General features: G+C 41.9%; 1 protein-coding gene across 6 annotated transcripts in view; it reads right to left on the minus strand.

Annotated features, from left to right (window-relative positions):
- The window catches only part of TASOR2 (transcription activation suppressor family member 2), an 84,150-nt gene that overhangs the window by 17,278 nt on the left and 39,853 nt on the right, over positions 1–27,019 (minus strand). For 5 of the 6 annotated variants that reach the window (XM_077897309.1, XM_077897310.1, XM_077897311.1 and 2 more), the window contains 7 exons: positions 25,748–25,820; positions 25,596–25,658; positions 21,738–22,454; positions 18,007–18,249; positions 13,580–14,459; positions 11,673–12,102; positions 5,852–9,709 (listed from right to left, as the gene is read on the minus strand). In XM_077897309.1, coding sequence (XP_077753435.1) covers positions 5,852–9,709; positions 11,673–12,102; positions 13,580–14,459; positions 18,007–18,249; positions 21,738–22,454; positions 25,596–25,658; positions 25,748–25,820 — 6,264 coding nt within the window. The remainder of the gene's footprint in view (positions 1–5,851; positions 9,710–11,672; positions 12,103–13,579; positions 14,460–18,006; positions 18,250–21,737; positions 22,455–25,595; positions 25,659–25,747; positions 25,821–27,019) is intronic. The other variant, XM_077897313.1, reaches the window with a different exon arrangement.

The raw sequence follows: 27,019 nt of genomic DNA on the forward strand, positions 1-27,019 counted from the left end.
CACAAAACCCAGCATCCTAATCAAACGCCGGGACACCTGCACCCTGATGTTTCTAGCAGCAATGTCCACAATAGCCAAACTGTGGAAGGAGCCTCGGTGTCCATCGAAAGATGATTGGATAAAGAAGATGTGGTTTATGTATACAATGGAATATTCCTCAGCTATTAGAAATGACAAATACCCACCATTTGCTTCAACGTGGATGGAACTGGAGGGGATTATGCTGAGTGATATAAGTCAATCGGAGAAGGACAAACATTATATGGTCTCATTCATTTGGGGAATATAAATAATAGTGAAAGGGAATAGAAGGGAAGGGAGAAGAAATGGGTAGGAAATAGCAGAAAGGGAGACAGAACATAAAGACTCCTAACTCTGGGAAACGAACTAGGGGTGGTAGAAGGGGAGGAGGGCGGGGGGTGGGGGTGAATGGGTGACGGGCACTGAGGGGGGCACTTGACGGGATGAGCACTGGGTGTTATTCTGTATGCTGGCAAATTGAACACCAATAAAAAATAAATTTATTATTATAAAAAAAAAAAAAACAGCATCCTCTGCGCTCTGTCAAGGACAAGAATGGTGCTGTTGCTTTTGAGAAGATGGAAGCAAAAAGAAACTGGGTCTTTTGCTCACTGTGGCATGATGCCACTGAGTTGCCCCCTTATTTCAGCACTGGTCAAGGTACAGTATATGTAATCAGCCAAACAAAATTAACTTCAATTCAAGGTAAAAAAAAATAATTTTTAGATTATTATCTAAATCTATTATTATCTAAATAATAATATTTAGATTAGTTTTGGAGGCCAAGCAGCTTAAAAAAAAAAAAAAAAAAAAAGCTTCATTTTTCAACCACACTGCTTACCAAAGCAACATGGAAACTGGAACAATGATGATGGAGGGGCTGCAGAAACAGACCTGGCAACCATTTATGAAAAACTTTGGAAAACAAATGGATCGTTGATGGGGAATAAAAATCTTTTAATATAAATTATTTAAAATCATATTTAAAAAATCATATTTAAATGGTATAAAATAGGAGCCATCAGCCACTACAGAGAAGAATACATATTTGAGTCTAGGCTCACATGAAGGCCTGTTTATCCATCATGCTTCCAGTCCATTCCCCACACTGCAGCCGAAGAGATGGCTCTCAAACACACACACGACGTTCTTTATCTTTTAGAAGTATTTCCAGGGCCTCCCCCACTGAATTCAGGCTCATCCAAGTGCCTTAGTGGGACCTGTACCTTGTCCATACCTCCAGACCCAGCTCTTCGGGGTGGGGGGGGGGGGTGCTAGCCCTCTGGCCCGAGGGCCCCCACGCCCTCCACACTGCTGACCCCGAGGGCAGCAGGGCAACCAGGGAGCCGCCACCAACGCTGTTTCTGTGGAGGCCACTCGCAACTCTCAGAACTGGCCTCCCCCAGGAATCCCTGGGTGGCTCAGTGATTTAGTGTCTGCCTTTGGCTCAGGGCCTGATCCTGGGGTTCTGGGATCGAGTCCCACGTTGAGCTCCCTGCATGGAGCCTGCTTCTCCCTCTGCCGTGTCTCTGCCTCTCTCTCTCTCTCTCTCTCATGAATAAATAAATTTTAAAAATCTTAAAAAAAAAAAAAAAAAAAAAAAAGACCTGGCCTCCCCTAACACACTCTGCCACGATGACAGACACAAGTATCTTCAGCTGTTTAATGTTACATAGTGATTCAACACCTGTGGGTCTGCCAAGTGACACTTACCATGTGACAGATACTCTAGAATTCTTGAGGCGCTGATATAAGTGCACTCTGAAACAAATCTAGGTGAACATTCAGAACCTACACACTTACTAGTCTAGCTGTCCATGCCTTGTACAACAGGCCAGCATCACTTCCTTCAGAAAAAGGTCCCGACCTTCCTGACTAGGCCTATCCTTTCAAAGCAATGTCCAAACACCTGCGCCATTACCTCGACTGTTGATCTTACGTTACTCTGTGTGCTTTACCAGTGTTTTCCTTGTCCCACTAGCTTTAAGGATCATGACAGAAAGGCAACATTTCCCCTCCCCTTACATGCTGGACTCTAGAATGTACACTAAAGACTGCTGTCCTTTGAACTAGTTCCTGCTGCAAGCATAGAGGGTTGAGGGAGGCGGTGTGTCTGGGGAGCAGCTTTGGGTTGGTGGTCCAGGCACTGAAGAAGGGGGTTGGATGTCCAGTGGGAATGTAAGCGGGGTGGCAGATGCATCTGGGATGATGGGAGCTGGCTTTCTGGGGGGAGACCTGCTACTCTGGCAAAGATGGCCAGAATAAGCCTCCTGATGCTGGACTGGAACTGGGTATGAGTGTGCACCCATTTTAGTTTTTTAAATATCCATATATTTTTTGGCTCTGCTGAGAGGGCCTGGAGTCATTGTTACCCAATGACACTGAGTTCACCCAGTGCCCAGTTACTGATTCCAAATGCTCTTCTTCACTTAAACAAATCACAACTCCTTAGAGAAATTCTACTCCAAAGAATATATGAGATAAATTTGTAAATGGAGTTATACCGTAAAGGAAGAAAGGATCCAAACAATTATGGGGACTTGTCAGAAGGACAAGCCAGGTTTTAAGACCTGCTGACTGTGTCTGGGACAATCTGAGCATTACCATAAGCAATGAAGGACCAAAAGAAATATGTTAAAATGTCCATACTACTACCCAAAGCAATCTACACATCTAATTCAACCCCTATCAAAACACCAACAGCATTTTTCACAGAACTACAACAGAGAATCTATGGAACCACAAAAGACCCTGAATAGCCAAAGCAATTTTGAAAAAGAAAAAAATGGGAGGCATCACCATTCCAGACTTTTAGTTATATTACAAAACAGTGGTGATTAAAACAGTGTGGTACTGGCACAAAAACACACACACAGATCAGTAGAACAGAACAGAAAACCCAAAAATAAACCCACAACTATATGACCAATTGATCTTTGGCAAAGCGTGAAAGACTAATGGGAAAAAGACAATCTCTTCAACAAATGGTGTTGGGAAAACTGGACCACTTTCTTATACCGTACACAAAAATAAATTCAAAATGGATTAAAAACCTAAATGTGAGGCCTTCTGAAACCATAAAAATCCTAGAACACAGCACAGGAAGTAACCTCTTTGACACTGGTCATAACAACTTATTAGGTATGTCTCCTGAGGCAAGGGAAACAGAAGCAAAAATAAACTATTGGGACTACATCGAAATAAAAAGCTGCTGCACAATGAAGTAAACGGTCAACAAAACTAAAAGGCAACCTAGGGAATAGGAGAAGACATTTGCAAACGACATATCTGATAGAGATTAGCATCCAAAATCTATAGAGAACTTACCAAACTCAACAGCCAAAAACAAATAATGCAACTACAAATGGGTAGAAGGTATGAACAGCCATTTCTCCAAAGACATCCAGATGGCCAACAGACATGAAAAGATGCTCACCATCACTCAACATCAGGGAAATGCAAATCAAAACTACGGGGACATAACACCTCACACCTGCCAGAATGGCTAAAATCAACACAAGAAGGGTGCCTGGGTCAGTCGGAGGATCCTGTGACTCTTGATCTTTGGGTCGTGAGTTTGAACCCCACATTGGGTGCTGAGATTACTTAAGTAAGTAATAATTTTTAAAACCCCACAAAAAACAACAGGTGTTGGTGTGGTTGCGGAGAAAGGGAAACCCTCTTACACTGTTGGTGGGAATGTGAACTGGTACAGCCACTCTGGAGAATAGTGTGGAGGTTCCTTAGACAGTTAAAAATAGAGCTGCCCTACGATCCAGCAATGGCACTACTAGGTATTTACCCAAAGAATACAAGAATACTAATTCCAAGGGACGCATGCATCTCTATGCTTTCTGCAGCATTATGTATAACACCAAAATTATGGAAGCAGCCCAAATGTCCATCAATAGGTAAATAGGTAAAGATGATGTCCATACACGTGCACAGGTGCGCACCCCCCCGGGACTATTACTCAGCCATCAAAAAGAACAAGTCTTGCCATTTTCAACGATGTGGACGGAGCCAGAGGCTATGATGCTGTGAGAAATAAGTCAGTCAGAGACAAAGACCACGGGATCTCACTCACAAGTGGAGTTTAAGAAACAAAACAAACAAGCAAAGGGAAAAAGAGAGTGAGGGAAACAAACCAGGAAACAGAGTGTGAACTACAGAGAACACACTGCTGGTCATGGGAAGGGGGAGGAAAGGGGGAGGGGGGGTGAAGGAGGCACTCATGATGAGGGACTGGACGGTAACCCTGAGTACGATGGGATAGAGTGCGGCTTCATGGGACATAAAGCAGCAAATGAGGTAGAAGGGAAAGCCCTCCCTGCAGCGGAGCGCCCACTACTATACTTACAAGGAACATGGGACTGGAACACCATGTGGCACCCATCATATCAGGAACTGCGTCGGGCAAGAATCGTCAATGGGCAGAAGTGTGATAAGGAAGAAGGTATTTTCAGATGTCCCATCCTAGCTCCCCGCGTGTTAATAACCACAGCACATTTACTAACTTCACACTGGGCGAACCCGGCAGAAGCATCCTCACGTGACAGCAACTAATACCCAGGCGCAGGACAAGGGAGCTGGTGGGCCTCCTCACAGGACACAGAGGGGAGGAAGTCATATGCAGGGATTTTCTCCTAACATGCATAAATCGTGAGGAAGCAAGAGATGAATGTCAAGTGAAGGAAACTACCACGTAACTGGCCTTCACTCTTCAATACCATCAAGGTCACAAGAGATAACCAATGACAGAGGAACTACTGTGCGCTGACGGGCGCTGAGACACGACAAGCAACTCATGACGCTGGCCGCATGGCCAGGTCTGTGGGCCTGGTGAGCACATGGCATGATGGGTCACTGGCTGTGATCACTCAGAGGGGTGTCCCTGCCCTTGGGCACCTCAGCCTCCAAAGCTAAAGGTCACACACACTTAGGCTTAGCAGGAAGGGGCAGTGGGGCATCCTGTGTGCAACCTGTTTCCAAAAGGTTCAGAGGGATTAAGAGCAGGGGGCCCAGGGGAAGGCACCATTTGTGTAGCCTGTCTGTGCATTTGACGGTGTATTTTATTTTATTTTTAAAGATTTTATTTATTCATGAGTGATGAGAGAGAGAGAGAGAGAGAGAGGCAGAGACACAGGCAGAGGGAGAAGCAGGCTCCATGCAGGGAGCCAGATATGGGACTCGATCCCAGGTCTCCAGGATCACGCCCCGGGCTGAAGGCGGTGCTAAACTGCTGAGCCACCCAGGCTGCCTGTTGACAGTGTATTTTAAAAGCAGAAGGAAAAGTCTTCTCCCCAAGGAGAAAAGAAATGCATTTGGAGAGGATAAAAGGAGAGCTCACAGTGATCAAGACAGACTGCGGCCCTAGCATTCAAAGGTCAGGAGCATGTGCTCACCAGAACGTCAGCTATCCTGATATTCGAAAACACCCCAAACCCAAACGGTCTCTCTCAACTATCCACACTAATGGAGGACACGCGTACTCGTTTTTTGTTGAATTCTACCTTTGGAATATATCTGTGCTTATATTTAAATAGGAGTCATATTTCTGGTATGAGACTTTGGAGTGGTAACTTTCTGGTGTAAAAATCAGTCACGGCACTAATTCTAGAACATTGTACACGTGTTCAGACAGAGCACAAACGGGAGAGCTTGTAGCAGAACGTTCCGAATGCAGATACAGAAGGCCCTGTCAGACTCCAAGGCCACTTCGTGTCATGATTTCTCTCTGAAGCCAAGGGTTCTACATGTTATTACCTCTAAAACAAAGTTGGGTGGCAATCAGAATAATGCAAAGTCTAGGACGAATCTGGCACTTTACCTTTGTCCTCACAAAGAACGACTGGTCTTCAGTCTCCACGAGGTAGAACAGGAAGGGGCTCTTACAGGCCTCTTTCACCACACTTTTCAGTTTGACATGCAAACTGGTACACAGGTCTGTGATCACATCTTCATAGGAGGCTGCCCGTGGGATAGGTGAACACACCTCTCGAGAGGTGGCCTCTCCAGAAGCCACAGCTGACTCCTTCTCTGGGAAACCCACGAGGTGGCTATTCAACATCATGTTGCTGAATTCAGCATATTCATTGAGAATAAGTGAAACGTCATTCCGGGATTCTTTTGAAGTAGTGTTATATTTCAGTTTGTTGAGGTGGAACGACCCAGTCTGATTTCTTTCGGAATTTGCAAGATGATTTCTACTGCGACCACAGCTCTCCTTCCAAAAGGAAGAACCATCCAAAGTGCCCAGTGCATGGTCTCTCCCACGCAGACTCCGCTGCCTGGCGCCCGAGGGCACCACTGTTACCACAAGGGGACTTCTGCTCCGGGAGGCGGGGTGCAAAGCCAGGGACTCGGATACTTTTGTCAGAGGGAAAGCTTGAGCACCAATTTGGAGAGGGGGCTCCTTTGGAAAGACACCAGTGGAGGAAGCAGAGGGCCGAGAATCTCCATTCTTTACAATTTGTTTTAGCTTATGTGCAAAACGCAGATACTCCAGATCTAAAATGTTCTGTGTGAGGTCATCTGCCACCTGCCAGCTATTTGTCCAGGAGCTGAGCAAGCCACATTTTGCAGTGAAACTGGGGTGCCTCTTCAAGCTGTGCAGAGTTCTCGTGGTATCTGTGAGCTCTCTAGTGACGGTGAAATTAGCATAAATCCTGGGAATGCCACGGAGGTCTCGGATCTGGACATAAGATGGCACACATCTGTCTTCTTTTTTGAATCCAACAAGCCAGTGTCTGGGAGCCATGCCCACCTCCAGCCCTGGGGCTTGGGTAGAGTAGACCCACTCTTCATTATCACTGTTACTTAGGCTCTGGAAAGAGTCAGAATCATCTTTTGAAGCATCTTCTTTCTTGGTTTGACTATACCTCAAAGTGCAGGAACCCTCCGCCTCCATTTTGGGATTTCTACCATCCCCACAGGAGTCATGATCAGACTCTCCGGAAAGTGGCTCATAATGGATGTCAGAATTCACACTGACATCCACGTCTCCACCCAGGGTATCCAAGTCCTCCTCGGCTCGGAGCCCCTCACCAGAGCCCATATTTGCCATCTGCTCTTCAGAGACTTCACAAACAAGAGGGGCACAAGCCTGGGGAGTGATGGAAGCACAAGGCTCTCTACTCGTGTTTTCACTAGCAACAGCCATTTGAAGGCAAAAATCCATGGGTACATACGTGAGCAAAGGCCTGGCATTCAACAGATCTCTGGTTTCACACACTGCCCCATCTTGCTGTGCATGGATTGCTTTTTGCTTGTCTTTTGGAGATGTGGTGTTTGGCTGGGAGTCAACACCTCCTAGATCTGTGGCTTCTTCATAGAGCTTGGCCTCAGCATCATTATTCCTAAGTAAACTGGCCATTTTGACTACGGAGATTTCTTGTGTCTGGAACCCAGTCTCTGTGTTCACGGGTCTGGAACCATCTGAGGAAAAAGCAAGTTTGGGGATCTCTGAGTGCTCGTGTGTCTGTGTATCAGCTCCGCCAACTGAGCCAGAGCTCAAGGACTGTGCTTGAGTGTAAACGGCTTCATTTGTCTTCACACCACTGCTAAAGAGATTTTTCTTAATACCTTTAGGGCTGGGCTGCTGTTTTAGTGACAGATCCACTCTACCAGTTGGGGTAGTTGCAGAAACAATTGTGTCAGCCAAAGACTTATTTTCAATAATCTTTCTAGGGCTAAATGGAGGCTCACCAGGCTCCAAGACAAGATGACTTAAGTCCGAATTCCTGTTCTGTACATTAACTGGCTGCAGTGGATCTCCTGATGTCACTAATTTTTCCAGAGAAAGCTTGAAGTCCTCTCTGTACTTGGCATCTGAGGCAGGCTGGCTCAGCTCCATATCACCACATGGCACTTCTTCTGAGAGACCCTCGCCATGTTCTCCAGGGACAATTTCCTTGGTTACTTTACCAGGACAGCTCAAACAGCCATCTTTTCTGCCTGGATGCTTACTTCCTACTAGAGGCATTTTGGCAGAAGACTGCATTTGTTGTACACCAATTAAGTTATCTTGTGCCACTGGATGGGTAAGACCAACAGAAGAATTTTCTTTCTCCGTTACGGCCAAATCTACAGACTCAATCTGGGAGAATCTGTCGCTTCTCTCACCTTGTGTACCAGCAAGTTGTAAACTACACAGAGACACAGCCATCTCAGGCTGTGTCTGAGATGGCTGTGCTGCTTCAACTAGATCTTCGGGGTCAGGACTAGAAGCTGGTGACACTTCTTCAATTAAAGAAGCAAAGGGAAAGTCTGAGGTAACATTCACCTCCTCTGCAATCTCAAGGGCACAGGTTTCTTTAGAAAGTATTAAGGTAACTGTCTGTAAATTATCACCTTTCCTCTCCTTACTTTCCAATGATTTCTCTGGCACTGCAGGGTAAGTGGATATATAATTTGCAGAAGTCGCTTCTCGGTTTTCTAGGAGAGTCACCTCTTCTGGCCTGATTATTTCTTCAGTCATGTCCTGAAGTTCCAAATTTGACAGTGGGGCCTCCCGCTGTGGCTCTAGCTCCTCCGCTGGCATCTCTTCTCTGGTGCTGGTGGGTGGCGATATTCTGAGAATGAGATCAATGTCAGAATCTTCTTCTGAGGACTCCAGGCTGGCATCCTCTTTACTCACTGAGAGGCTGGTTTGTTTGGTGAATGCTGAATTAAAGGATTCCAAATTCCTATTTTCACTCTTTAGACCACTCCCATCATTCACTGGTTCTGAGGAGCTCTCTGCTTTGTTACCCACTGATGGAATACAGTTATGGGAGTAATTTCCTCCCGAAGTGGCAGAGGCAGATGCCGAGACCACTTCTTCAACCTGGGACGGCTCTATGATCTCTTCCGAAGATATGCCAAAGAGATTCTGAGTCTGCAGGAAAAATTCTTGAGAGAGTTTCATTTCTTCTCTGGGTAATGAACAATTAGAGCTTTTAACTAATGACAACGCCTCTGCTATCACTGAATTAGCAGGTGGTGATGATGAGCATGGAACGTTTGGAATCTCTTTCTGTAGCAAACACATTTCATTTCCAAGAGTCTCTCCACTTACTGGAGAGGCACAAAGGTAGTTAGTATCTTTTTCTCCGGAGATTGCTAGAGAGGGAACATCCCTAAGGCCCTGTGTTTGTGCCTTCTCAAATGCAGACACAGGATGCCTAAGACTTGAGGCAGGTGACACCTGTTTAATCAACTCTGTATTAAAGGTTGCAGGCTTATCGGTTTTATTTACAACTTCTGACTGTATTGGTACATAGGTATTTTCTTCAAAAGTGAAAGTAACTGGTTCCAGATTAATTATCACATACTCTGTATCATCCGTCCTCTCCGATGAGGGCTGACATTCTTTGCTCATGGGGCTGCTATGCTGGATAAGGCCCTGGAAAGCACTGGTTTCTGTCTGTACTGTTGCATGAAAAACATCAACTTCCTTTTCAAGGGTGCTGTACACAGACTTATGACAAATCACCGACTGATCGCTGAGCCCATCATAAGTCTTGCTGAACGTGGTTTGTGTGACAGTATCACTGTAAGTCACTCTTGAGCTATCAAGTGGTTCAAAGGTTTTATCTTCACTAGGAACAGAAAGTCCATTAGTTTGGGTACTTCCAATACTAGAAAACACAAGATTAGAAGTCTCTACTTTATCTGAGGAGTCTGGTTTGGCTTTTTCCCCAATTACCTGAAATGACAGAAAGAAAAATCAAGAGTCAAACAGACTATCACATTTACATATAAGGAAAAACAGAATGGACAAGAATTAATTTCAGTTTGTTCTGAATCTTCTGATTTTTAATATCACAGGGTAGAAATCAAGCACATCCCTCTCTTTTTTAGATACCTACAAAAGCCCCAAATAGGAATTTTTCTTTAAATATACACACAGATGAGAGCTTCAAAACTTTAACTGCACAGCCAATTTTTTTTTTTTAATTGTCTTTTGAGAAGAGAAGTGGCTGGACCAATGACAATGTAAACACTGAAAATGCAGCTTGTTTGTTAAATAGCATCACCTAATGCAGACACGTACTAGAGAAAAAAAACTTGGTTTTAAATGTTTTCAGCAAGATTAAAAGAGAGTTTTTAAAGCAAAGAATAATGTATTTTAAACACCAGCCAGCATCAGGACACTGGGTGGCTCAGCGGTTAAGCATCTGCCTTCCACTCAGGATGTGATCCCGAGATCCTAGGATAGAGTCCCACATTGGGTTCCCCACAGGGAGCCTGCTTCTCCCTCTGCCTATGTCTCTGCCTCTCTCTCTGTGTCTCATGAATAAATAAAAACTTAAAACAACAACAACAAAACACCAGCATCAATCAGACATAAAGACACTGTCATCTGGGACTTTCCTATGAGGAAAAAGTAAATAAACACATACACACATGTACACAGAATCTGAGAAATATCTAGATGTTTAGCTTTGAATCTAGGCTTAACAACTTACTATGTGAGTTCAGGCAAATGGCATGCTTCCCTGTGCCTTAGTCTCCTCATCTGTAGGATGGCACTGGGCTGTGTAAGACTGAGCTAATGTGAGCACAGGGCATAGACCACTGTCTGGCCCACAGCAAGTGGCCCAACGCACTGATGAGTGCGTTGTGATGATAACGACGAGCATCTGGAGACATAAACTCTCTGAGGCCCGCCCCTGGACCCACAACCCCCAAGTGTAACCCCAGATAAAGAAACACTGTCTACTCAATGTTAAGACAGGTACTGTAGGTGCCCAAACCCATGCAAAAGAATTCTGGAAGAGAGGGAGGCTGAATCCTTAAAGGGGCACATATTTTGTCAATCCAGTTACTTAGAGACTTTTGATATGATTTTTTTATTTGCTCCAGTTAAAATGTGATTATCTGGTTTTGTTGAACATTAGCTGAGAACAACAGAAAGAAACAAAGTGTATTTTCCATATTTACAAATAGCTACTGACTGACTTGGGGGAGTCTGGCACCGTACTTACTGTTCCTGCTTTTGTTTTCACAAATAATTTTGAATATATTCAATTTCAGTTTAAGGTTTATTAAAGATTTCTAATATTTATTACTGCATATGAGCCTTAAAAACTATTCTAGGCCACCGGGGTGGCACAGTTGGTGAAGCATCTGCCTTCAGCTCAGGTCATGATCCCGGGGTCCTGGGATCGAGCCGAGCCTCGTGTCAGGCCCCGTGTCGGGCTCCCTGCTCACTGGGGAGTCTGCTCCTCCCTCTCTTTCTGTTGCTTCCCCGGGCCTGCTCGTGCTCTCTAATAAATTAAAACAACAACAACAACAACAAAAAAACAACACCTATTCTAAATAAGAACAGGTATTACATACCTCTTTTAGAAGAGAGTATGCTCAGAGAGAACAAGTAATTTGCCCCAAATTATACAGTAAGTGACACCATTATGGTTGGCTCTCAGACCCATCTGACACCCACCTTCTCTTTCTACTACTACTACTTCAATCAGGGATGGAGAAAAGCTCCACCTGCAGACAATCCACAGTGACACTTACGGAAACAGTTTTTGGTATTATTAGTCCTTTACATAGACAGGGAATCCACCTTCCTAAAACAAACCAATGATATGTTTTGAATGTGATTTTACATATCTAGAAAAAAAAATCTTCACAAATGTCAGCATATACTCAGCTTTACTTACCTCATTTTTACAAGAATAAATGAAATTCTGGCTTTCTGGGGTATCTGGATGACCCTCTCTTGGAAAAATGTCTTTCCGTTCCTTCTGTACCCAGAGTTCCAAGCCTCTTGTGGGTGGAGGTTTAAGGAAGGGAAGCAAGGAGTTGGTGTCAGGGAAGGACACCTCGGCAGCGTGACCTCTGGGAGTTTCGTTGGTCTCCAACAGAGGGTCCACAGGACATCTTTCCACATTGGAGGACTCCTCGATTTCACTGAATTCTAATGATTCTAATGTGCTATTTATAGACACATATTTTGCTGGGTTGCTGTGTTCTACCACTTTTCGGGATGACCGTATGACTTTGTTCTGATTGCTGTAAAACAGAGCTACCCACATATGAAGCAAAAGCTTCACTTCTTCCACGTTATCAGGTAAGTCAGTGTTCCAGGGCCTGAGATTTTAAAGAAAAAACATGCAAAAAAAATCCTGAAAATGGTGATTTTAGTTGATTAAGTGCCTGCATTTTAATCTTAGTTTTAAATTTGTTCATTTTTTTTTAAATGTGTTCATTTTTATAGTAAAAATACATGAACATGAAATGATGAATAAGATAAAAATGAAGTTCATTTAACAAGGAATTACAAAAAAAAAAAAAAAAACCAAAAAAACAACAAAAAAAGTAATTACAATGAATCTAATCCACTCATTTTATAGAGGCAAGAAAGGGAACTGAAACTCAAGAGCTTTGAAAAGTGACTTCCTTCAGATCATAGACCCCTGACGCAGCAGAACCAAGACTGCAACAGAGGTCTCTGGCCTCCTGGGCTAGGATTTTTCTATTACTCTAACTCTCTCTGGACACAATATGCCTATTATGTGAATAATGGCTCCAGCAAACACCCAAATCCTCATATTTGCCAGGTTTGGCCAACTCATTTCTTTTCCATTTTTGTGTTTCTTTTTTTTGTGTGTGTGTTTCTCTTCTAATAGTTGGGAAAGTCTTAAGGTTAAAATACCTTAATTCAGATTACAGTCCTGAAAAATCTCCTGAAACCATACAGCCAGGCAGGATTAAGGCTCAGGACATGACCCTCTTGAGTAGATGGGAACACTTAGTGTACACTCCTATGGGCCTGAGCTTGTGACCAGAGCATGGGAAGAAGTCTAATACAGTTTAGTTGCTCCTAGGTAAGACACTCCGTGAAGAGGCAGCTGAGTGCCTTTTCACATAGCTAGTGCTCCTTGCAAATAATAACGGCTACTGCTTACCAGTTTGTGCCAGTCACTGTGCAAAACCCTCACATACACAACACCCTGACTTGTAGCTATTACTAAACTCATACTTAAAAGCACTGGCCAGGGTACCTGGATGGTTCAGTGGCTGAGCGTCGGCCTTCAGCTCAAGTTGTGATCCTGGGGTCCTGAGATCGAGTCCTGTATCGGACTCCCTGTGGGTAACCTGCTTCTCCCTCTGTATCTCTGCCTCTGAATCTCATGAGTAAATCAAATCTAAAAAGCATTGCCTACAGACTGTCATCCTCCATTGGCATCACTTGGAAACTTGTTAGAAATGTACACTCTCAGGGCCTGTCTCAAAGAGACCTGAGTTAAAATCTGCACTATTAAGATCTCATTTAAATATTATAATTCAAAGACCATAAAGGCTTTCATAGGAGTATCTCAAAATAGAAAGCTGTTCACTAGGCTAAAGTCAGCCTGCAAAAGGTCTCTGTGGGACCACCAACAGTGGCAAAACCAGCCTCATTTTCTTAGTTGTCAGTAAACATGACTGCTTGATAATATCACTAAGTTACTGGATTCACACACAGTACTTCTCTTTCCCCAAAGTCTAGTGCAAATACTCCTTCCCACCACATTTATCAGCACAAAAGTCACATCCATCTACCTTGAGCATCACTCTTACTTACCCATGTAGTGCTCTTATTATGGTTTTCTCCAGGGGGTTGTTGGTGTATTTGCTGTCTAAGCTGAATGCATATTCTGAGTCACATTTGAAAGTGACCTTAAAGGAGCCATCACAGCTATAAACAGTATGAGAGCAGTAAGAATCTTTCAGGCTGGAGGACAGCAAACTACCCTTGCGCCTGCACCCCGGGTCCTCAGACAGCTTCTGCAGAGGGGAGGTGCTGTGCTGGTGCCGGAATGGCATTACCTTTCCCACCGGGGTCCCTGCTTCAGGGCCTTTTGTGCCATTCTTGGCGAAGGCAGGGCCTGTGATTCCCCTCTGCTGTAGATGCTTCTTTGAATGTTCTGCAAGGAGCAGGGCGTAGGAATGTTCCACAGCAACAAAAGAGCTTTGGCTTGCATCACTAGTCTCTAGGGTTTCCTCAGGAAGTGCTGATGGGGCTTCCATAGGGGGCGGATCACCAGGAACCCAAGTCTCTTCCATTTGGCTGATGGTGGAATCCAATGTTGGATTACTCTTTTTCTCAGAGGAAGGCTTAGTTAACAGTCCACCTTTTTGATTCTTAACACCTCTGTGATATTCATGGTCAGACGTACCACGCACAGAATGTTCTTTAGAAAGCAGAACATCATTCTGTGGTGATTCAGAGGAGCAGGGAAAGTTCCTGGGCTCCGATGACGGCGTGGTAGAAGTAGCAGCACTTAAGGCTAGGTCAGCTAGCATATTTAGGGCTTGGGAGTCACAGTTAACAATAGAGTTTTCAGGGAGGTCTTTTTGAGCCACTGAGATTCCTTCCGTCTGAGTGGCATTTATGCTAGTAACATCTTCTTGTCCAACTGATGAGATTTCTGATGGCAGTTGTGAACCAGTTTCTCCTTTTGCTTCAGTATAAAAGAAAAGGAGGACATGTAACATTTGATTTCCGTATATTTTAATTCTCTGCTATAGTACACTATGGCTTATTGAAAATTAATGGTTAAGTCACTATATTCAAGAAGAACCTCTGGACAGGTTACACAGATTATATGTTGAAATATTCCTATCAGATAGGTTTCTTCCAACTGCCAGTTCTAATATAATGTATTTATACCACAGGAACAAATCTTAAAGAGCATGCATATTGATTTAAAAAGAAATCATCTTTCAAAAATGCATGTATGTAACTATACACAAAGTATACTGCTCAGCTAAAGAAACAGTCAAAGAGGAAAAAAAAAAAAAAAAGACCCGGACTCCTGCCCTCATAGAGCTTACAATCTAGTGCGAATAGAAGGATTTCTAAGTTTGAAGTGTATATTATATTATGTTAACACACTTTTACAAAGCACATCCCTTAAGTGCTCTGTTAGAGAAATCACCTAAGTTCAAGCTACAGACAACTCTTAACCATATTGGTATTTCATTAGAATATGTAACGATACAAATAAAAAATCAGAAGTCATAGGATTATTCATTTAGAATCACCAATTTCATCACCTTCTAAAACTTTAAATTCTGTACTGAAAACATTTCCTCTCTACTCTGTCTGCAACAGCAGAAAGCTGACCCTCGACAGCAGCCTACTTGCATTCCCAGGATGTTAGTTCAGTCTCCTGAGAGGGGGCTATTATGAAGGACAGAGTTCGCAAGAATACTAGGCAACGATTCCCCACAGCAGGTGCATGGACAGAAAAGCCAACTGTGTTTTTCTTTGTAACAGCAGCAGCAGGTCTGAAATGAATTATTAACCTGCCTGCAAAGGCCAATGATTAATCCATTTAAAGAGAAAACCCTGGTCTGCGAGAGTCATCAGAGTGTGTGTGTCTGTGTGTGTGTGTGGTGGGAATGATAAAAGTAATCAACCACTGTTTACTTTTTATTTAAAAGAGCAACCCCAAGAGGAGTAGATGGAAGGAAGGGACCCAGAGCAGAGAATCACCTCATCAGCCCCATGGATCTGCTGGAAGCACAAAATCCATTTTGTGATCTGATGATGTGTTTATTCACTGTAATTTCATTCCATTGTGGTTAACACTATGGCTCTTAAATAAGATACCACTTATGAGTAAAGCCTAATATAAAGAACTCTGCACTAAAGTTAGAAATAGGCTTCATTTTAACAAATATGTGTCTCAGGTAAATCATTTAATTACTGACTTGTTAGAGGTTCTCAATCAATTAAAAATAGAATACTGATCATCTCTTTTAAGAAATACAAATAAGACAACACCAAATGAAGTATATAAAAAATAGAGCTCAAAAATGAAAAGCTGTATTGAAAATTTAAAAGAAGGCAGAAAAGCATTAGTTTCAGTAACAAAAATGAGCCTTCTTAAATTCTGATACCTCAATTATAAGAAATGAAACAGATTATTACAGGTGATTAAGAAATAACAAAAATTAAGAGTTATTTCAAACGTAGGCAATCCTAAAATTTTAACCTGGCACGTGGCTGCACAATATACACAGAAAATTACAATACAAATCAGCCTATTTCTGAATACATATTTTAAAACCTTTTCATTTTCTGGGTGCCATTTATGCCAATACCCAACTGCATCCCTCTTATTAACCAATTAGTCTACAAACATCTATAAATATTTGTACCAATTCGGTACCAATAATTCCAACGACACAGCTAAGCAAACAAAGCTTATATGTGTATCTGTGCTCACAACGTTTATAAATTCATTAGAAAGAGAGGACCAAGAAATGTCAAATGATTAGAAAAGAGTATAAATTTGATTCCATAGTGTTCTCAAAACTCCAGAAGGAAATGAAAGAAACAGAGAGCTCAGTGAGGATCAGAGCAGCAGGGACAGGGTGACTTAGTTGATTACGTTTCTGACTTCAGCTCAGGCCATGATCTCAGGGTCCTGGGACTGAGCCCCACACATCAGGCTCCCTGCTGAGCATAGAGCTTGCTTCTCCCTCCCTCCCGCTCCCCCTGCTTGTGCTGTCTCTGTAAAAAAAAAAATAAACATTTTAATTTTTTTTTAATTTATTTATTCATGAGAAAGAGAGAGAGGCAGAGAGAGGAGGCTCCCTGCAAGGAGCCTGTTGTGAGACTCGATCCTGGAGGCTCGAGGACCCTGGGATCCCGATCTGAGCCAAAGGCAAACACTCAACCACTAAGCCATCCAGGTGCCCCAAAATAAAAATCTTTGGAAAAAAACAAAAAACAAAAACAAACAAAAAACAGAGCATCAGGAAATGCCTCACAGTGGAGGCAGGACCTAGCTGTGCAGAATGTGATATAAGGGAAATGCTCAAGAGCAAAAATCAGTGTAATGCGTGTGCAGAAGCGTGGAGTACGTGGTAGGGCAGGGACAGGCCAAGAAACAGCAGGAGGGAAATATTGATGTGTGGGGTAAGGCCCCATTATGAACTGCCCAAGAAACCAGCAGACTTTACATTTGGTATGTATGTGTCAAAACTGCAACACTGGGTTTTAGAATCACAGGACAAGCTTTTCAAAATTAGTCACTCATTAGGAAAAAAAACAAAACCAATAAACTTAAAAAAGCCCACATTTACCATAACACCATCACCCCAACAAAACAGAATTTTTTGAATTCCCACTGTGAGGTTTTTTAAAAGCCTAAAAATAGATGAGGGAAAGAGTAGAACCAGGGAGATTAGACAGAAAACTGATAGGAATACAAAGGTGTGAGACATGAAGTCTTTGTTAAAACAAGAAAAACAACACACATACAACCCAGCAGGCCTCAATACCAAAGATGAAGTAGAAGTTAGACCCTGCCAGATTGGAAGAAGTGCACTACACATGCAGAGGTGAGGTGAGAGGGGACATGGATGTGATGTGAGCTCAGCCTGGGAGGAGAAGTCTGCGGTGAGAGTGGTACTTTCTGTCCAGAAGTTGAAAACACAGAACTAGAGCAGTTGGTCATTTGTTCATATAACTAAACTTTATTATTCATTAAGCAAGCAAAACTGTTTTTTTTTTTTTTTACTTTTTCTTTTTGCAAAACTGCTTTTAAAATTAATCTACTGCCTTTTAAAACCAAACACAGGGCTCAGGATTACTGAGCATCTTGAACAAGCTCTTTAGAACTCCCACTGGACAAATTAAACTTACAACTTTCTACTTTTTAAACTGATTGTGGCCCAGAAAAATATTCCAAATACCATCTGTGTGCATTTAGTTCTAAAAAAGCCTCTGTACACTTACACTCTTGTGGACTGTTCACATCCAGGCTGTATATAAACTAAAAAGGAGGGTCTATTTTGGGAAGGTCCAAACCTGTACTTTACGGATTTATTTACAATAGGAAACCCACCTACTTAGTCCGGTTAGCTCTGAACTCAAGGATATAGCAGGAATTCTTGGTAAATTTCAGCTATTCTTAGATTAATTCAACACATTATCTTGCAATTGCAATTCGTCTGCACTGCAGTGTGTAAGTTGACAGGAAGAGTGTTTCTTACCAGGCTGTGGCTGCTTTCTGATTCTGAGATTCTGTTTGCCTTTTACTAGATTTACCCTCTGCTTCTGTGGAGATTTCTTCATGGGTGGCTTAGCCCTTGGAACAGTTTTGACTGGAGATTTCTCTTGTTTCCTTGCCCTTTTAGCATTCGTTGCCACTGGAGCATCTTTAGAAATGGGAGCTTCTCGGTTTTTCCTATCCAATTTGGTTGTCTGTACAAACTGTGCAGCCAGCACGTCAGCACCTTATGTAGAAAACACACTGTTTTTTAAGGGGAAGGGGGCTCAAATACTTATCAGCAATAGTTTTTCCTTTGACTTCTTTTCAGAGGGGTAACTTTAGTAATAGGGAAGAAAATATCAAATTTGGGGTATTTCATTAAAATATTTTTTAAACAAAGCATAAGTTAAAAGTTCTCATATAAATATAAAAATATGATCTAAGCGTCAGACTAGTCCTGTCAGGTGAAGAAGAAAATGTCAGGGTAATAATTTTATAAAACAAGGCATGACTTAACTAAAGAAAAAAAAAAAAAAAACATTCTCCATAATCTTTCCTGACTGATGAAGCAGGTAAGGGCTGAGGATGGTAGTTTGCAGCACTGGGGGATGGAGAATTCGATTTATGGAAAAGTAACAGCCCCCACAAGGCGATGTAGATGAAACTGTAATTGCACTGCAGAGAAGAGACTGTATATTCATAAAGAGCGATCTTCTAGATTTCGCTTAACTAGTCCTAAATATCCAAGTCTTAACACGACTGGAAAAATTGTCTTTATGGAGCAGACAGAGGAAGGTCCACAGAAGAAGCCTTCACCTGATTTAACTTCCTACAAGCCTTTTACAATGCTTCATCTCTCTTACAGAGTACATGGCTTTGCTTCTCACATGGAAGGAAACAGCTAGGAGGCAAGTACGTAGGAAAAAAACTCATGACTACCTGCTAATTTAACACAACAGAAAGTGTTTCACCTCTTTCAAGAGTTAAAAAAAAAGTTAATGTTCCCTTTGAAAACTTTTTTTAGCTGTTCTCACCAAAAAATTAAGTCCCAAATTTAGTCAATAAAAATATCACACGAGTATTCACAAATGTTTTAAAATTACAACATAGAGAAAACATACAGTTGACCCCTGAACAACAAGGTTTGAATGGATTCCTTTTTAATAAACCTAAGTACAATGTATTATTAACTTATGATTTTCTTTTTAAAGATTTATTTGAGAGAGAGTGCATGGTTGTGCACACTCGAGTGGAGAGGGACCAGAGGGAGAGGGAGAGTCTTAAGCAGACTCCAAAATGGGGCTCAATCCCATGACACTGAGATCATGACCTAAGCCAAAATCAAGAGTCAGATGCTTAACTGATGGCACCATCCAGGGGCCCCCATGATTTTTTTTTTTAAAGATTTTATTTATTTATCTGAGAGCACATAAGCAAGAGAGTGGGGGGAGGGGCAGAGGGAAAGGAGAGAGAAAATCTTAAGCAGACTCCCCACAGAGCAGGGCTCATCTCATGATCCTGAGATCATGAACAGAGCAGAAATCAGGAATTGGATGCTTAATCAACTGTGTCACACCCAGGGGCCAACCCCCTTATGATTAGCACTTTTTTAGTAGCACTTTCTTTTATCTACCTTACATAATTTTAAGAACAGAGTGTATATTATGGAAAACATACGGAGTATGTGTCAATCAGCGATCTGTACTATCAGTAAGCTCCTGGTCAACAGGAGGTTATGAGTAGGTCTGGGAGATAAAAGCTATAGACATTTTCTCACTGCATGGGGGCTTGGCACTCCTGATACCCACGTTGTTCAAGGATCAACTGTTTCTAATTGAGAACAGGAAACACAATACTAGTTTAAGAAATTGTGATGACTGTTAGTGAAATGTAGAAAAGAGAGCAATTTCATTTTATTTTTAGGGAGTTTCAGAAAGGAGTGGTTTAAAAAGAAAAAAGCTCTGGCATCTCTTAATGTGTACATTTCCCTGGGTCTAATTATTTTCCTCTGTACTAAACAATTAAAGTTATAAAGCAACACACTGTTTTGTTTTTAATAATAAGACTTCTTACTCTATTACTCCAGCTATTTACTAAAATTTTTCTCACAAAAAGGGCAAAATATAAATCAAGTGGGGAAACAGCTGACTAAATTGAGAAGAGAAAGAACCTAAGATGAGAGGAACAAGACCTAGGTGAAGCTCCTGGCAGCGGCACAGGGAGGCAGGAAGGCTGCACACAACCCAGGTCTTGGTAGGGTAATGGAAACATGGAACAAGATGATCCCCCAGGGACCATCTGCAGCACTCCATGCCAAGTTTCTCAAGTTCGTAGGCACAATCCACTAGTGGACTGTAAAATAAGTTTAATAGGTTGCAACCAAAATCCTTTCTTAAGTGAAACAGAATAGAAAATACCAGATTATAGTATGCACAGTTAGGGTAAATATTTTTTGAAATTTTTGTTTCAGTCACATGAATTTGCATGCAGTGGACTATACAACATGAAACAATTCTTATAGTGGATGACATTAAAAACATTTGAGAAACAGGGACAACATATATGTTGAATTATAATTTATTTTATACCTTATAGTAAACTGGTTTATATATAGAAGAAACTCAACATGGTTGGCCTGGAACATATCTGTAAGTACTTGTATGGTCTGATTCACTGCTGTCTACTGCCATACTTCGCATCGTCCTCATACACACTCCATTTCTCAAACATAAGCCAGAAATAACTATCTGCTAAGTCACAAGGTAAAGCCTTAATTATCTAGAATCCTGAAGACCTGCATATCCCTTATGTTTTCCTCTTTAAGCACCAACATTAGGGTTAGCACACCTCTTCTGTGAAGGGCTGCTGGTCCATATGGTCTCAGTCACAGCTGCTCACCTGTGACAGCAAAGTGTGGAGTAGCCAGAGACAACAGGTAAATGCTTGAGGAGGCCTCTGGCCACAGTTCACTAACCCCTTCTCTAAGGTGTCACGGAGCACATGGTTCCCCACTTTAAAGCAAAGCACACTGCACATAGGTAAGATGACTCTAAGCCAAAATTGTTCTCTATGCTGTATTCACCACAGTGCATCTGACTATATACTGAACAGCTCCAGAGTCTGATTCTCATTAAATTTTCAGGGGCGACAGAGCCATTTGTGAAGCTGTTTCAATATATAGGTCTCTAGGCCACTGGTCACTGTCTCAATAGGTCTATGGTGGGATCTAGGTGACTATTTTTAAAACTGATACACGCGACAGATGGGAAATTTTGCCCCAGACTGCTTGAGGTTTGGGGAGTCCAGGCATTTAAGTCCCTCTTCATACATGTTCAGACTATTTATCACTTCCTGCTGCCATTGGTGACCCTGGTTTTAGAAGACCCTCTTCTTCCACCCTTACTCGTCCAAGGAAACTGAATCCCCAATGCTTAGAATGGAGTATAAACAAGTGAGTGATGGTTGGAACCACTTTATAGATGAAATATGAGCCCTTGATGAGGGCTTTGGAGGTATCTTACAGTTTTTCCTATTTCTGGATTTTCATCTGTCCTCTAGATTGGTGCTTCTCAAACTTTAGCATGCAGATAAATTACCTGGAGAGAAATGTTGGTGTTTCTAGCAACTACCCGAGACTGCCCAGCTTGGGGTACAACAATCAAACAGGAACCGTGTCAGAAACCACAGCTACTTCTAACTGCTCATTTAACAATCCACAGAAATTCTACTTACCTCTTTTTCTTTTCTGAGGGAATGGTCCTTTAACTAATTTGGGAGTTGTTGGAGAGTCTGAACCCTTGCTTGCTCCGCCAGGAGTTCTTTTGGGGAAGGGGCAGCATAAGTTCACCCTTTTACTCTGCACGGCAGGTGGCACACTCGACTTTCTCTTGGGCTGAACTCTCAAATTTGATGCCGGGCTTAATAGAACCACTGCTCCTTGACTTACTTTAACCATTTCTTCAGGATTCTTTTTGGTTTCAGTTTCCTTTCTTACTTCTACCTCAGAGTCAAGAAATTCAGGATCTGGAGTCATAACTAAGGAAAATCCTGCATCACAGATTCCATCTGAGACACAAGGAGACTGAGGACACTCTGCCAAGAAATCTAATGCAGCAGACACTTCCAAAATGTACCCACTAGGATCTGAAAAATAAGACTTCAACTGAGTTAAAGACTGTGAAGGGCACTTTTCCGCTGGAGGAACCAAGTCAAAGCCATTGGATAGTTGGCCCAAGAAGGCAGTCTCCTGAATTCCATTTTGGGAAGCAGCAGTCAACGAAGGGCCTTTGTCCACCTTGAACAGTTCCTGCAAATTGTGCTTGACTAACATGTTTGGACAGACTCCTTCCTCAGTAAATGACTTCTTTGCTTCTAGTAGGGCACAATTAAGGGCAGGTAAAATAGGTGTCACCTTCGATGAGATGTTGTCAACTTTCGATTCTTTCAGCCCTAAAACATATATACATACATTCAAACCTCATGTTTTGTCTCTCTCTTTTTTAATTTTACAAAAACATTCAGGAAGAAAATGTTTCAGATTACAAAGTTATGGGATGGTTAAATATGGTAGTGTTTTGAATCGGAATCTAAATAGCCATTAATAGAAGACCTGTGGGTACATATAATGAATATATGTATCTCTCTGTATTCACGTAACATTCCCCCCCTAGCCCCCGCCACACCCTCCCCCCTCCAAAAAAGGGTAATTCAAATGCAATCACTAGGTTAGAAGGAGGAAGGCAGACCTGCCTCCAGCTCCACCTCATCTGACCAGGAGCCTAGCATGAGCTCAGGTGTCACTGCAGATTTGCTTTCAAGCATACTTTTCAAAGCTCATTTCCTGCTTTAGAAATAGGTCTTATTTAACTTCAAATTCTTTTAAAGAAGTTACAATGCAAACTAGCTGACCTACAGAAAGTAGAACCTTTAAGTAACCTTCAAATCTCATTGTAACTAACTATTGGTATTAAAAGGAAATAAACATTTTTTTAAAAGTAACTAAACTGACTAATCTTGTGTTCTGCTCTCTCTCCTTGGCTCTCTCTGACTGAAATGCAAATTTTTCAACAAAACAATAATCTAAAGGAAAATAGTAAGAGGGAAAAAAAGAGAAAAGGTCAGGTTACTGAGAAGTGGGTAATAAAGTTCTAGAAAATATAAGACATCAGTAACTCTTAGAGGAAAAAAAACCCACGAATGACAAAGGCCTCTGGTGTCTACTGAACTGAACTGAGTCACAGCACTTTTTAAAGAAAAAGTAACTGCAAAATTAAGAAACGCCAAGTCAGGGAAGCCTGGGTGGCCCAGCAGTTGAGCATCTGCCTTTGGCCCAGGGCGTGATCCTGGAGTCCGGGAGTGGGCTCCCCGCAGGGAGCCTGCTTCTCTCTCTGCCTGTGTCTCTGCCTCTCTCTGTCTCTCATGAATACATAAATCTAAAAGAACGACCACAACAAAAAAACAAAAAACAAAAAACACCAAGTCAGTCCTAGCTGAATATTCTTGCCCTTGAGCAGGTATCAGGAAAAGGAAAGGAATAGCAAATATGGATAAACAGGAAAATGTGGCTAGACATTAAAATAAAAATTCCCTTCTTTGAGCAGGTCATCATTTAAAAAGTAACAAGTGAAGGAAAAATATTAAAAAGTTCTTATATAGCACCAACAGTTCACAATCAAGAAGTATTTTTCTAGACAACTTCATAATTTCAAGAATGTGGAAAGGTGGAAACAGAATGATTTGTAATAAACTGTTATATAATCTATGAAAAGGAACTTTCAAAGTCTGCTTAAGCAAAGCGTGCATTTAAGGTACCCATAGTTCTGAGCCTCTGATTGTGCCCAAGTAGACAATGTCTCAAGGCCCCAGAGGAGGATGTGAACACAGTAGTGTAACGCTGCACTACTAGCCTGTGCTGTGCCATGGTGTGTGGTGTGGGCACCGGTGTTGCTCAGCTGGCTGGAAGTACATTTAAAAATAAGGATGCAGTCCAAGGTCTCACAGATGAGGAGAGGCGATATGGGATCAGGGCTGGAAGGCAGCTAAGGAGTCAGCTTAACTGACGGTGGACAAATTCAGGTTTCAGCCCATCACCTCTGAGGTGGTCCTCACATGCAGACCTGCCTTGGGGGCCGCTAAATCGACCACACATGGCTTGAGAAATACAACAAATGCTTGAGAAGTACACATAGCTACTGCCATCATGTTCTTATAACTTCAAATGTCTTGCTTCATTCAAAGTGATGCCCAAGACAGCACAGTTCTCTGCTCTGAGTAACTGAATACAATGTTTAAAAATCAACTTTAAAAACATTTTTGTATTGGTTGTAGCTTAATAAATGCTATATGCCATTTTATGGGGTTTAATTTTTATTTTTTAAAGATTTTATCTATCTATCTATCTATCTATCTATCTATTTATTTATTTATTTATTTACTTACTTACTTGAGACAGAGAGAGAGAGCGCGCGCACGCGCGAGCATGTGTGGGGGTGGGGAGAGGGGAGATGCAGACTCCCCGATAAGCAGGGAGCCTGATATGGAACTTGATCCCAGGACACTAGGATCATGACCTGAGCTGAAGGCAGATGCTTCACCGACTGAGCCATCCAGCTGTCCTACAATTTTAAGTTTAAAGACAGTGTGATTATAAAATCTGAGGGAAACATCCTCATAGGACAAAAAACAGTGACTCCTATACTTTCATTTATTTGTTCCACAAACATGTTCTTCTTCTTCTTCTTCTTTTTTTTTCCCAGTACTTTCTACTAAACCCAACACAGGGCTTGAACTCACGACCCTGAGATCAAGAGTTGCATGGTCCTCTGACTGAATCAGCCGGGCCTTCGACATTTGTTATTCAGTTGTCTGGTACCAGTAGGGGATAGGAATACAGTAGGATACAAGAAAGGCAGGTATTAAATAATTATACAAAGAAATACTGAAATGATACTGCTGATAAGCCTGGAGGTCCCACCGAGAGGAGAGTGGAGGGAGCAACAGCTGATATTAAGCTGACACTGGATAGACAGGAATAACAGACTCAAGGGATGCTTCCCTGATTTTAATTCTTATCTTCCCCCCACCTCAGAGCCTTTTTAGACTCTGTCTCCTGATCTCCCTCTGAAATTTTAATACCGCAGATACACTGTGTATCTATTTATATCCTGTAAGAGTAATATCTTTTTTGCCCCCATAAGCCAATCATTGGTCTCACAGGGGTCAACTTTAGCTGACGAAGGGGAAAGAGACGAGCTGTTGAGACAGAGGGAGCCGAGTCTGGGAAGGCCCCAAGTCCTGACTGCCGGGCACATGGAGATGACCATGTCCCAGCCACAGCTGTTCCCTAGCACAGGAGTTCTGTTTGGGGTGTGAATTTGAGGAACACCTGAGATATCTAAGGGAAAATGTCAAAATTATCTGAATAGCTGTATGTGAAGCTCAGAGGAAAGGCTAGGCCTGCAAAAGAGATAAAGGGATCACCCAGGGAGGCTAAAGAAAGAGTGATTTCAGAGCAAAAAATGTTACCAGCGCCAAGATGAAGGCTGAAAAACATCCCCAGACTCCATGAACCAGCCATCACTGTGTCCTTACCTGCTAGAAGGGACGGATGGAATAAATGTAACCCATGTAGACCTGTCTGCTCAGCTTCAAAATCTACACAGAATAAAAATTGTAAGAAAAGTGATCATATAAAACAAAAGTGAACATACTTAAAAATGGTTTTTCAAAAAAGTTCTCCTTACTTGTTCCTGATATTAAGGCTGATGATGTAAATAAGATGAAAAACCCCCGATCTTCTAAGCATTTGATGATTGCCTTAAACATTAAAAAGAAAAAAAAAAAAAGTGAATGAAAGATCCAGTCCCTCTCTCCTCCCTCTACCACACTCTGCAGTGGACTGTGAGCTCATGAAAAGTATAAACATAAAACAATTCTTGAAATGTTTGTGAGAATCAGGAGAATTTTGTTCCCAGTACCAGAAACTGCAAGTTCCTTAGTGTTCAAATGATCTTGGCCCCATGTGGCCCACGTATAAGAACCAGAACATCAAGATTAGTTTCAGGATAGTGTTCAACTATATAACAAATCAGTTAGAAAAGACATTTTAGTTTTTCACTGAGATGCTGGACAATTCATACTGCTGCCTACGCAGCCAATCTGTCACCATTCAGCCACTACAAATTCAAGGTGACTTAGACCTGGGATTAGCATCATGAGCTAATGTTTATACAAAAAATGTAAGATGCCATCCAATAAAATAATCCTTCAGCAACCTAAGAGAAGAAACTAATAGAAAATAACATAATTAGGTCCAGTGGCAGCACAAGATACAAACGAAAATAAATTCTTCCTCTCATTTCTCTCTACCATAGGCTTCAGTGGAATCTTGAGCACAAGGAAAAAAAAAATCCTGAAATTTTCATCTTTCCAGTAATTCTGGGAATTTTTCTCCAGATAGCTGGGGACGTTCTCTAAAAGCTGTTACTGTAAATCATAAAGATAACAGCTTTTCCACTGGTCACCATTTCAAAAGCTTATGAATTCATTACAGAAAATATCCAATGTTCAGACAGTAATTTTTCAGTTAAAATAGAAACCTAAACAAAATACACCATTTTATAAAGCGAGAAAACATTCTATTTCAAAGATTGAGAGGTCATAAGCCTACAAATATAGAGAATCAATAAATTATTCAGTAACAATTCAAGTATGAAGAAAAGACTTTGGATGATTACACCCCCAGGATCCATCACTCTACACTGCTCTGACAGCCCTTGGGCACCTGACAGTTTCTGCTTTTGTTTCGTCCAATCTTACAACAGTCTTTTTTTTTTCCTTACAACAGTCTTATCTGTGCTCTGGCACACAGTAAGGACTGACGAAAGAATTACTGAATAAATATACCAGTGTTAAATATATCCATAGCTTTGGTATCTAGTTAGCTGCATGTATAGTTCTGTCTTAATTTTTTACTGCTGTAAAAAGCTTAAGTGACAACAATTAGCCTCCATATT

The sequence above is a fragment of the Canis aureus genome, chromosome 5 (genome assembly GCF_053574225.1).
Source record: "Canis aureus isolate CA01 chromosome 5, VMU_Caureus_v.1.0, whole genome shotgun sequence".
NCBI classification, from domain to species: Eukaryota; Metazoa; Chordata; class Mammalia; order Carnivora; family Canidae; genus Canis; species Canis aureus.